The 13,749-nt window shown below is 31.9% G+C and overlaps 1 protein-coding gene across 2 annotated transcripts in view; it reads right to left on the minus strand.

Annotated features, from left to right (window-relative positions):
- Nucleotides 1–13,749, minus strand: part of LOC111031916 — a 199,423-nt gene that overhangs the window by 7,358 nt on the left and 178,316 nt on the right. Inside the window, exons 8-20 of one of the 2 annotated variants that reach the window (XM_022312035.1) lie at nucleotides 11,283–11,347; nucleotides 10,337–10,499; nucleotides 10,131–10,270; nucleotides 9,008–9,209; nucleotides 8,765–8,923; nucleotides 8,046–8,327; nucleotides 5,327–5,578; nucleotides 5,038–5,213; nucleotides 4,787–4,939; nucleotides 3,719–4,025; nucleotides 1,806–2,006; nucleotides 1,556–1,706; nucleotides 607–835 (exon numbers count right to left, since the gene is read on the minus strand). In XM_022312035.1, coding sequence (XP_022167727.1) covers nucleotides 607–835; nucleotides 1,556–1,706; nucleotides 1,806–2,006; nucleotides 3,719–4,025; nucleotides 4,787–4,939; nucleotides 5,038–5,213; nucleotides 5,327–5,578; nucleotides 8,046–8,327; nucleotides 8,765–8,923; nucleotides 9,008–9,209; nucleotides 10,131–10,270; nucleotides 10,337–10,499; nucleotides 11,283–11,347 — 2,480 coding nt within the window. Of the gene's footprint in view, nucleotides 1–606; nucleotides 836–1,555; nucleotides 1,707–1,799; nucleotides 2,007–3,718; nucleotides 4,026–4,786; nucleotides 4,940–5,037; nucleotides 5,214–5,326; nucleotides 5,579–8,045; nucleotides 8,328–8,764; nucleotides 8,924–9,007; nucleotides 9,210–10,130; nucleotides 10,271–10,336; nucleotides 10,500–11,282; nucleotides 11,348–13,749 lie in introns of both variants that reach the window. The other variant, XM_022312034.1, reaches the window with a different exon arrangement.

Genomic DNA, 13,749 nt, shown 5'->3' on the forward strand with positions numbered 1-13,749 from the left:
CTGATTACTTAATACATCGAATACAGATATGAATTGGTAATGTCGCTTATCTAATTTATTAAGTTTAATATCAGGTTATTGTGCAAGTCGAGATAGTTTTGAGTCATTAAAATATAATAAAAAAAACTAAAAAAAAATATTGTCATTTAATATAAATTATTATACGAATGAAAATATTTTGACTATTATTATTAATATTTTACCTTGTACATTTTTAAATTATTTTAATACACTTAAAAATTTTATTGTACTTATTATTAGTTATTACTAATAAGTACCTTTTTTTATATCCTACTAATTTTGGGTGAAATGAACATGTTTTAAAAATCAAATTGGAAATGTTTTATTTGGAATTTACCAAAGTTGAGTGGAATTTATAAACACCCATAATATAATAGCTACGAATTATTTTGAAATGACTTAACGATTTGTAGGTTCGTTAAGATTAATGGTTGCAATAATGTGTACCTACCTAATTAAATCTGACTAGTGAAAATTATTGATTTATACTTTAAGTGAAATAAAATGCATTACGTTGAAAAGGGAAACTTGATAAATAAAATTACTAAAAAATGTACACAAAAGTGGTGGATCAGAAGGTCTTACCTTTTTTTCATACTGGTCGGTGTGTTCCGTTGAAGTTTTTGTTTTATAAATTTTAACTTAGGCACGGTCATTGCTAATACTGACAAGTACATGATCATGAGCAGTATGAAGATTATGATATAAATGTAGATGAACGCTGAGTTTTCCCATGACCACCATGGCCGAATAGGCTTAGCTCCGATAATATTCAGACTTAACATAATACTGAGCACAAATAACACGGGTGCAGCTGAAAAACATTAAAAAGTGTAAATTAGCCAACTGCCAGTTTTAGTCCATCCACCACTGTAGCATAGAGCCCTTGCGTTAGGTTAGGATGTTTATGTGGTATGAAAAAAAACCAAAAGATACATTTTATTTAAAAATTGAAATAATAATACGAGTGATAAAAAAAAAATGTCAGGCGTAAGGACGGCGAGTAACAATTTTGGATGTACGATTGGGGGAAACGAAAAAGTCTAAATGCCGCCCATGCCTTTTATAATTCACAAGCATATGTAGGTAATCATATAATATATTATATTTTGTTCAATACAAAAAGAAAAACTAACACTAACGCGTACAATGTATATGTAAATTTCGTAACAGATATATGACATATATTAAATGTTTTGATCAGATATTGTTATAATATACTTATTTCTTATATTATGCTCATATATGTTTCAACAATTGTAGCTACCTACATAATATTATATAATGTAAAAAAAAAACAGTATAAAAACCAACAAATTGTTAAAGGGTCAACCAATAATTTCAATATACTTTTTTTTTGTTTCAGAGAAAAGATAAATAACGAAAAAAAATATGACGGTTATTGATAAAACGTCAGCTAAATGGATAACTTAGTATTTTAATTATTTAAGATTACAGGATTTATCACCGAATGGAAAACACAAAAAATAAAAAAAACCATCTCGCGTGTTACCGATAGATAAATTATCCTCACTTGTCGCTACGCCAATAATGGGAAGTTTAATATTGGAAAACTGCGGGAAACTAATTATCTCCGTGTAGACGATGAGCAACTGACTCAAGTGTGACGTTATCTCCACTATGGTCACTATTTGCAAGTACAGCGAAAAATATCCATAATCGTTCTGAAAATGGCAAATTGTTGTCGTTAAACGCTTTGGAAACAGAATGTCTTGAGAATAAAAACAATAATTATAATTAAAATAAAAACGACGAACATTTACATTTTTCGTTGCGTAAAGAAACATGCACATCTGGATTATAATTGCGAAGCACAGTTGTATCTTCAAGTACACAATGCACGTCGGGTGTTTAACCCATTGAGTGACCAGCAGCATCAGAGACATCGCCGATTGCACCAGGCAACAAGCACACCCGAACACGATAATCACATCTTGTTTTGAAGTACTTTGACCTCCTTCGTCCTGAGGATATGATAAATAATAAAAACAAACGACAACCGTTATTTAAACACGTATTCTAAACCGTTTCGAGTCAAGGCTGGGACATTTGTTTTGACAACACTAGCTGATGCAGTGTAATTAGTGTAACGTTAGTTATATGCGAAATTTTGAAATTTGCACACATTATTATTCTTAATGATGCGTCACTTTAATCTCGGAAATGATGATTAGTACGAAAGAATATAGTCTTAATGGGTAGTGAAAAATCAAACCCATATATAACTAATTTCTATGTATTATTTTGTTGACTATATTATGTATACGTCTAAGGTCTAATGTCTAAAAAATATATACGCGAAACATATTATAATTTTTTTAAAGTATATAAAATGTGGCTTTTCATCTCCAGCGAAATGCAGAAATCGTTTGGATGACGAGTTTTTAATAGTTTTACAGGATTCCACGAATTTCGATGATCTAAGATATAATAAAAAAACAATTCCTTTAGAACTTTTTTTAGTTTTAAGTTTTGATGTGATGTGAAGTGTAACAGTAATGTAAATATGTATGATAAAGTAATTTGTTGTCTTTTTTTGGTTTAAATGGAATTATTAAATAAGTCGGTGAATCTTTTCGCGTAAGGAAGGTACGAGAATAAAAATCTTTCTGGATTTTGCATAAATACATAAAAAGCTGCTAATAAATATTTGTTTGTTATTTTGTATAATTTCAGTTTAATAACAAGATGTATTCATATTTGATACTTTTTATCCATAGATTCGAGAAAGTACAACATTTATTCGACTAGAATATGACATTTATAAACGGGCATCTGGTAAACGGAGATTGTAACGTTGTGTCGTGTCGCATATTTTGTGATTAAAAATGTAATTTAAAGATATAATTGCAGACATTTAAGTTAACGTTAATATCACAACATGGTTATAAGTAAAATACAAGGAAAAATAACCAAACTGAAATAAAATGTACGATTAAATTTCAAAGAAACATATAAACAATTTAGTAAGTTTGGTTCACACATATTATAAAGGTAGACACTCTGCGCTAGATTCGTATTCCGCATAATTAACTGCACATAATTAACGAACCGACAACCATTCAGTAGGCACACACGAGTCCAGTGTTAGTGCTGGTTCACGACATAAGTGTGTATACGGCAATTTCATATTTTGAAATACGATAACTGTTACCGTAGTTTTTGTTTTGTAACGGTAATAAACATGTTTTTATTTTTTACGTCCACGTAGGGGTTTGGGTGCAAAAACTTTACAGTGAATATAAAACAAATATTCCTATATAATGATATGAGATGATATAAGGTACAAATTAGTTAATTAATGCTATAGAACATATTTTAGAGATATCCGTTGCAATAAAATTGGGTTATGAATGTGTAGCCATTCAAAAGTTTATGTTAAGGTACGTCACAACAAATTCATCATTAAAATTTACTATTTCAACGAATTCATATTGCCTCAGAAATCGGGTCGTTTGCGCGATGGTATCACAGAAACGTCGTTGGAATTTTTCAACCCTATTCGATTTAGTTGTTAAGGGTTCCATTGAAATAATCCGAAGCCGAGACGAGGTAAAAGTAGGTCACAAGTCCTATGCTTAAGTGTTGATACTTCGTATTTATTTTTCCGACCACTAATAATAACGTATATTCTAATAATACGCAATCAGCAAAACGCTAATAATTATATACTGACCAGTGGCACCACTCTGGCGAGTACGGTGAACAGTCCGGCTGACGGGCAGTGGCAACGGGTAACGTTGGACGACGGTGACCAGACGTTCACCACCCGGCAGGACGACATGTCCCACTGGTGATCGGTTAGCCTCGCCATGGTCACGCACGTTACGTTCCACGTACCGTTTACCAGCCACGGTAACGTAAGGTCGAACTCCAATTCGGTAACAATGGTCGGCCAGTGTTTGCGTATCCGTTGACCGTCTTGTGCCACACTGACCGACACCAGTGGCGTCATCACGCTGTACTCGATCTCGCCGTCTTTACTGAAAACCAACACACCGCGGGTATTAGCAGGTATAATATTTATGACTGATTCTATTTCCATCAGTGGCGTGATGACACACTACATGGCACACTTAAAATTATCCCAAGAAATTATTTTTTCTACGACCTCCATATTTTTTAACAACCACCCCCGCAGGACAATATCTTACAGTTGGATACATGATATGTCCAGATCTGACGAATAATAATCCATATTTCCATTATCTCCAGAGGGTGCATCTGTCAATGTTTCACAGGTGGCGGCCACCGCTTCAACATTCCCACGTTCCACAATCGCGTTGAGCTGATTCTTCGACTTATTATTTCCATTCATTCCGTCATTTAAAATTCAATAAACAGATACGGTTTTCAGTCGCGGGAACAAAAACTGTTTACGTGGATATAGAATTTTTGATTCAGTTTTTTTTTTTACAAATAATATTATATACTATATTATGAGAAGAAACCTTTCACTGCAAATATGGTTTAAAATAATAATAATAATAAATAAATAAAAATATAATATAAGAAAGATGATTCGGACGAAGCGTACTCTGAATAAATACAATAACTTTGAAAATAAAATGAAAACTTCCAAAGGAAATGTTTTCTTTTCGACATCAGTGACTATGACTTAAGTTGCATAATATCTGTACCCAGTATTCCAAAATACCCTAATTCTGTTAGCTCCGTTTAAAAAAATAATATAAGTATGTATTTATTGAACGAAACTGCTGCAAATTATTTCGACTTTGTTTACCTCTTGTTTATGAAATATTTTCTTGGAAAAAACTCCGATAGATTTCTGAACGTCGTGACTCCTACATTGAACGATTTGTTTATCCATTTGTCGATTTGAACGTCGCACATGGAAACGATTACTTTTGGTTGTTGTGAAGGCCTAATGGTCTGTCTGTGAAATACATAAATCGTTTGTGGAATAAAGAAGCCGTATCGAGTGAATTATTATTTCAAAAAAAAAGTATAAAAATATTAGCATTATGCTAGTACTTGTCGTAAAACCGGTGCGTTATATTTCTACTGTGAGTTATCACTACTTCCGAGGCCGACGCCACATGTATATTTTCGATCTGGTTGGTGAACTGTTTAGTCCCTTTGTTGGTGAACAAGTAAAACGCTTTTAACAGCGTCCACGTTTCGATCATATCCAGAAGCTGAACGATTTTCTGTCGGATAACGAAAAAATAACAGTTATAATATGTCATAATAATATATTAAAGGTAATAAAATAATGATACCAATGTATTACATGATCCGCAGAGAGCTAGTAATCACTTACCTTCTCGTTGACCACCGAATCGTTTTCCATCAGCATGCTGAGTATGTTGTCAAAGCTGATGGACGCTTGGTCTAGGTCATCCAAATCGGACGATTTCAGTAAGTACGATGTGACGGACACAAGGAAATCGATGACGGGTTCACCCTCTCCCGGATACCATTTGGCAGTGGAGTGAAGATCGCTGTAAAGCGAACTCAACGTTTTCGCGGCCGTCACGTTGACCTTATCGTATCCCAACGTTTTTTTACGAAACTGAAAATGAATTGTGCACGACCCCGTTTGAAATAATTCAAGTAATAATAATAATAATAATAATAATAATTATTATTATTATTATGATTTAAAATACGTGATTGGAGGTGCGAGCTTCACTGTCAACAGTGCAGTTAACAGCGTATCGTAGGTGTGTATAGATCGTATATATTATGTTACAACGCAGTGTTGACAGTGCCACTCATATTATGTAGATAGTGTGTTGTGATTGAATAGAAAAAATAAAACGGAAAAAAGTGTACTGTTGAATGGTTTCCCGGAAGTGTAGCATGTAGCGTCGGTGATGGCGGCGTAAGTGTCGGACGCATCCATCGCACGTTTTTATTTATTTATTTGTTTGTTTGTTTTTGTTTTTTTTTGTCAATTTCACTACAAAAGCAGAGACGACGTAAAAGCGTGTAATGTTCATCGATCGGAAAGTTTTTTAATTAAACTGAAAATCCAGAAACTTGGACTTTTCGAGCGGCTGTTTGTTCTTATACATCTACATAGGTAATGCTTATTTAAACACATATCCAGAGAAATGCGGAGAATGGAGATACGTTTCCACATTATGGTATGATTGTATATAGTACGTCGACGTTGTAATATTTGGGGATTGGAAAAGTGGATGGTCCAAGAACAAGATGCGATACTTGGTCCGAAAGAAAACCGGAACAGTAATGAAAAGAAACCTACTCGAATGAGAATTTCTAACGAAACACTAAAACCCTTGAAAAACTTAAATTTACGTTTTATACATTACAACAAATACACTTAGTAAATACCTCTATTTTTGGACTTATTTGTACTCATTATTGTCGATCTAGGGCTGACCGGAGCAAGTTGGCTACAAGAGTATGTTGAAATGTCTCGTTAAATAAAATTTTTAAATTATATGTTTTGACATAACGCCAATCATGTATTAATTTTGTTTTATAACAGGTAAAATATAAATTGATTGATTTAAATCATTGATGTTATCAATAAAATAAATTATTTTGATTCAAATTAATTTTCAGGTGATTAAAAAAAATCTATTTTTTGTACAATATAACTTGTATAAAAAAATGTACAAGTTATCAAGACAAGGATAATATAGCACGTGAAACTAAAATAAAAATTGTGGAAATAAAAACATTTTTTTTTAATTATCTCAATTATTAAAAAAAAACGCTTTTTGCATAATTGGCACGGGCATTTTGGGCAAATTAACAAGTGTATTTATCATCATCGTGACTCTATACTATTAACGATGAAGTTTAGTATCACAGATTACTTTTTAATCTATCAATTGTATAATTGTACATGAAAGACAAAAGCTGTACAAATTTGTTTATTTTTCAAAGTTATCATAAGAAATTCTATTAAATTTTTATACTTGTTTAGATTTGTGAAAAAAAAGTTATTGTTTTCTATTATATTTATAAAATAGACAGTTTCAATGAAAATATCTTATATTTAAATGATTTATTAAAGTGAAACATCTATATGTTAGTAAAAGTATTTAACATCTGTTATAAATATTTAAAAACAATTTTTGTATAATAGTCCCTGTGCAACCCGTAATCAGGTTTAGTTGACACAACATTTTTTTCCATTTTTCGTTTTGTACCAAATCCAGTTAATCATTAAAATAATAATTGAGTACTGTTAAGTAGCTTAAATAATACATATTTATAAAGCGATATAAGTACATTTTACACTTTATAAAAAGGAATTATGAGTGTGAAAAACCCAGAAAATTATATCTATCATCACCCCCTAACCTATTCGTTCATAATGATGAGTATGTTAATTTTTTTCACGAATTTAAATTTTGTAATGAGAGGAAACACGGCGTTATGAGTATGCAAAATAGGTACACAATAATCAAGAGGTTATAACTTAATGGCCCATTACATTTTGTGGACATCTCCTCACATCTTTTATTAATAATCTTTATCGCATCACTCAAATTGTAGATAACAAAAGTATTGTAGACGTTGGAAACACTAAAAATACCTTTGCCTTGTGGTTATAGTGATAGACGATAGTCATAAATATTGATATGCATATTATATATTGGTTTTTATATATTGGTATTATTATGAACTTTGTTGATGGTCCGGTTTGTTCGTGTATATGTAACTAGTTGTATTTACCGAATTAATACTGAACCAAACTTTAACACCCACATACACGTTCACGCGTTGCGGTATACTTTCACAACGACAACATATTATTATATTTGGTCGGTCATTTCGTCGTAAGTCTGACGAAGCATATCAGCAAATACAAGACGTATCTATTGTAAATTCTAGAAACGTTCTGTTTTTTTTTCTCATACTCCCACAACGATCGTAGTGTATTTCGAACTATAAGATAAAATACTAAGAACTTTTTGCTTTTCCTGGTCGGCGGTAGAAAGATCAGGCGGTCTCAGGCACATTCGAGCTGCCCTTGTATTGTATGATTGTGTACTTACGTTCATGGTGATTTTGTTCAGATCGTCCGGCGCGCACCGCGAATAGTCGGCCTTCTGCCACTCGGTCCTGTTGGCGGCGGTCAGCACGCACGTGCGCGACGCGTAACTGGTTGACCTATTTTTCGGACATTCCGAGGACGCCGATTTCCCGGCGCCGGTAAGGGGCCACACGCCATCCGCCATGCAATGAGCCATCACGTTCGTGTTGAGAACATCCACGTACACGGTGGCATTACGTCTGCCCGCCCGGTTAGAAGCTTCGCACCTGTACTCTGCCGACGACTGTGAAATATGCACACAGACGTTAGAAAATCGTGGGTAAGTCGTGTCATCGGTATCAATGCGACCTCATCACGATTGAGTTTGGTCACATCGGTTAGAAACAAGGTAATATTTGTATGTGTGAGGGGGTGGGCATGTGCGCAGATTGCGTTCATTTGTTTCTGCACTGTTATAATATTTTGTTATACGTGGAGAGAACTCTAGGTATTAAGCGGATCGGCGTGGGAGTAAACTGCCACTGAGTCACATGTACAGCAATTATAAAAAAAAGCGTCTACGCGGACATATTTTATTATAAACAATGGGTACTTTTTATTTGAAAGCTTAAAGGCACATAATAATATTTTTATACTTTAGATCAGACTAGAATGATTTGGATGGATCACGACGAGGAAAGGTACCTAATCGCGATTGGAAATAATATCGTTCTCTCTCACCGTTATGTTCTTCACGTACAGCACGCTACCGCCGCGGTGCAAGTCTTCCCAGTACACGTTTTTGTCGATCTTCACCAAACGCATGTCACTGTCCAGCCACGTGTTCCCAAACTTTGTGAATTCGTTTTTCAAAAAACACATAATCGTCACGTTGTCACCCTGAAAATAACGAGTAGCCAAGTAAGTATACAAAGTTAAATCAACCGAACAGAACATGACTGTGCGTGGCGTCCGTTGAATTACCGGTTTAACCGTTATGGACGGTTTCATTATGACTTCTGGCAGGGGGATCACAGTCAACGCTATTGATTGACACTGTTGGTGTGAGTTGTCAGACACCTGGCAAGTAAATTTTCCTGAGTCCAAGATGTCAGCGTGTTCGATCACCAGCACGGAAGTCCTGTAATCGGGTTTGTCTGTCTTCTTGATTTTGGACCAAATGTTTCTAAAATAGACAAGAAAATATATATTTATTCGAAGATGTGTCTACTAATAATAACTGTTACTCTTAGAAGGTTGATTAAAATCCTCTTCAATGGGAAAATTAATTTTAGATTATTTCGTTTTTCTGTGTGATTTGAGATTTGTAGACTTAGGTAACAAACGATGATTATTTAATGGAATTGCATTTTTTTTTTTGACATTTTGGTAACTTGATATGTTAAAAGCAAATAATATATCGACGCTAATATTTTTTATTGTTTAAAGTAATTCTTGTATCTTAGTATATATTTATATCCTTGTATCTTAGGTCTCAAAATACTGCGCTTTTTCTAGATTCAATAAGAGTTATATGTGGAATTTTCTTTCATTATTTAGTATAATTTAATACTCACATTATTTAAAGTACCTACTCGAGTTACAAAAAGACAAAAAGCTTTGTAAAAAATAAACATTTAATTTCAAATTGACATGAAGGTTTTATTTTTACACAGAAAAACTCAATTATCTTTCTTTAGACGTCTGTCTATTACACTACATAAAAATCACGTTGTTTTACAATTAATCATCATGGTTATCCAATTGTTTTATGATCATTTTTTAAGTATTTTTTATTCATTTTTATCCTGGTGTATTTTTCGTTTTCTTTAATTGAAATAACAATTATTAAACAGTATTATTATGTGTCACAAACTCTCTCTTTTAAGCACAAGCTTCGCTTTTGAAAAGAAAACCAAATATGTATTACCTATATTTGTAATGCCTTATTTCAAAATATTTTTATTATTTTTCACGTGGTATATTGTTTTTTATTGTTGAGCTATTTTAAATAATTAAAATCCATTTTATTAATTCATACCTAATTCGTTTTATTAAATATCGCTCAATGTGAAAAAAATATTAAAAACCCAATTACAAAACATACCTGGTTGATATTGACGTATTAACTGGGATCCCGTCTTTAAACCATTTGAACTGCATATCTGGCGGGCCTTGGGCTATGCATGATATAATGAACGGTTCTCCTTCGGGTATGGAATCTCGATTTTTGTTCACGTCCATTTTCTATAATAGTCAATGAGTTGACAACTCATAAATTAAATGAAAATTAAATCATAGATGTCCACATACATTTAGCCACAACGATGGTTCCTGCTGAAATGATAGCGCCGTTTTCACTAGTGGCACAGTCCCCAGAGAACCATTTGCTATCATATGATTGAGTAGGTCTTGTACGATTTTCTGATCCGATTTTCGAGAATAAAATTCGAAGTGGACATCTCCAGTTTTGGGTCTATATACATTTCACATTTTTAATGTAATACAGTATTCATATTTTTCATTCAGTGCAACAGTAATTCTCAATCTAAAGACGAGGGTTCGCGACCACCTTTACATATTATGTATAAAATAATTCTTTTTTAAGTTTTGCGAAAAAATGGACTATCTAAAATAGATGATCTTCAGTGAAAAAATAAGATTGAGAATCACTGTAATTAAAATAATAGATTCAGTTAAATACTAATAGGTTAAACATAATATTATATAATAAATTATACTTAGATACACAATGCATTGAAAAAGTAATATTAATAATATAAAAAAAAATTTAATTATAATATCTAGTGTATACATATAAAAAACGGTTAGTTGTAAGTGCAATAAAATGATTAAATTATTTTTTTTTAAACTAAGATTTAGATAAAATAAAAAAATAAACATTTATAATTTAAAATGCCATATCTCAGTTGTATTTTATAAAGTTATAAGCAATTTGTGATAAAGAATTTTAATACAATGAAGAAATACTTTATGAATGTAATATGCTTTGAAATCATAACAATAATTGCCAAATATAGTCGAGTCACGTTAACGTTTTTGGAAAATGAATTTAAAAAAAAATTGGAATACCTATCTTTATTCAAGGTATTAAGATAAATCAATATTACTATATTCATAATATATTGTGTAAGACCTATAATAGCTTATTTGAGTTGCACAGAGATTTGAGTTATCGTGTCTCAACTCCATGATTTGATCACTATTCGTGTATAATAATAACATTTCTTATACGTACAAAATTGATGTTATTCTTAAATCGTATGGTTCATGCGAAGTTGCTGGTTTCAAATGTTTTCTGAACTATAAATAAAAACATAAATCATATTAATTATAAAAAAAAAAACAACAAAAAATTAATTAAAAAAAATTTGTTGATGGATATTTAATTGTATTTTGATTTCGAGTCTATGTAGGTACTCTGATTTCAACACATGTTGTATGTAGATATAATAAGAACATTTTGTCTGGCTGGAATGAGAGATTATGACCCAATGGTGGACACATTACGGTGTCTCACAGCTTGGACAATTATTTATGAATTAAGAAATCGCGTCGAAAAAAAACTGTTGTGTTCGCGCTTCTTAAAAATCTGAGGCATTCGAATTATATTTTATAGAGATAATTTATGCAAATGATCCGAAAGTTTAAATTTATAATCTGTACTAAAAGAATACTGAAATTATAAGTGGGAGGCTGGTAGATGGGGAGCTTAACGCAGAAGGCGGGCACATTTATACATCCATTATATATCGTGTGTCCACAATAACAGGGTATACAGAAAAAATTTTATTGTTGCGCATGCGCAAAATACAAGTTAGAGTTAAAAAACTGTAAGTCATAGGAACTTAATACCAACTGTCAAGTCTCATGTCCCTCAAACAGAATTAAAAAAATATGTACAGGGTACTGAGTAATATAATATAAGTAATCGAGTTCTAGAGTGTATACCTTATTTTTGTGGACATAACGGTATGTAATACCATATTTGAATGAACAGTGCACAGTGCTGCTCATACTAACATATTAATGTATGAACCATATACCTAGTACAAGAGGTTAACATGTATGGAATTTTGGACTCATAATGTGTTGACGCCTATGGGACGCGTGTCATAGCACACTATTCTAAAGCAATAATCGTTTGTTTCAGCCTATTTTAACGACGTAGCATCAGATGTAACTATTTTTTAACAAACTTCTTCTGTATAAATCATTCTTTTGTTGCAAAACACGTTTGGTCATAAATTTAAAGTATAGAAAAAGAAAGCGTTATTATTATTATTATTTTATTTTTTTCTGAAAACTATTCAAAACGAACAATATATTATACATTATATTTTATTCTTATTTTGTTGGTTCGGAAATAAAACATTTAACTGTTTGTTGTTTTTTTTTTTAGTATATTATATACATATGTTTTGTTTATTTTATTTATACATATATCTCATTGTTTGTTTAACCTTAACAACTTTAGTTTAGAATGTTTACTTTCAGTAAGAGAATATAGATTTTTTCGTATTCCACGAATATTAATGTAGTATTTTATATAAAATAAAAAAAAAACGTATATTTTTGAAAAATATAATATAATATCAAATCGTTTTTGCACGGATTATACAGACTTAAATTGGTTAAATTATGTTTACAAACGTACGCGTGAGCCACACCTAAAAGTTGTAAAATCTACTTTTTTGAAGTATTTGTATCGTTCAATATTAAAATAAAAATAATCATTTGCAGATTATATAAGATTTTCTTCTAACTTTTTTTGCCAACATTTAACCGATTAAACAGGAGTGTCTACTAACAACAGTCACATTTCTTATAAAACCACTGGCCCGTCGGCAATAATTTGTGATTCTTACAAGGTTCGAGCCAAAAGTCGGAATCGCTTAAATATCATTTCATGTCATCCTTTTTACTACCTTTCCATTTTCTTTCAATTATAAATTTCTTATTTCGCTCACGTGGGTTATATATGATAATATTATTTAAGCCCCGATATAAACCAGCGCTCTCCCCTTCCGCCATCGCTTCAACACAATTCCGTATATTCTCAGTTTTCTGGTTATTTTTGTGTTCGGCCGAAAGTTTTTTAAAATAAAAATCATGCCATTATGTAAACTTTAGTATTAGAAAACTTAAAATTGAATCCTACCCTTAAACTAATAAATCAAGAATTTTTAGGGGTGGTAAACCATCAAAATTCCTCGGGTATGCGATCACTAGGTCGATTGATTTGTCGTCGGTAGTTTTTCATACCTCCGTGATACACCTTTAGGTACTGATGGTTTAACGGACACTGTCTGTGTAATGATAATTCGAAGCAATTTAATTATTAATAATAAAATATTAATCATTATTATTTTACAAAAAAATATGTTTAGCTAAAATTGTTCTCTGTTGACTTATACGCGAATATATTTTTGTAGCGATATCATTCGTTGTTCGGATATAAAATAATAAACTGGTTTGTTAATTATCTGGAGTACAGTATATATTGTTATCGTATCCCCCCAAACATCGAATCACTTAATAATAATTATTATAATTCGTCAAATGGATCGATAATCAATCGATCGATCGGAAAACATAATGTAACGCGAGTCAAACGTTTCGGAGTTAATGGATTAAATGTAAAATACAGTACACTATTATATTGTAAGTCTTTAAGCCCGGTATCAAATAAAACGACGATACTT

The sequence above is a fragment of the Myzus persicae genome, unplaced genomic scaffold, assembly GCF_001856785.1.
Source record: "Myzus persicae strain clone G006 unplaced genomic scaffold, MPER_G0061.0, whole genome shotgun sequence".
NCBI lineage: Eukaryota > Metazoa > Arthropoda > Insecta > Hemiptera > Aphididae > Myzus > Myzus persicae.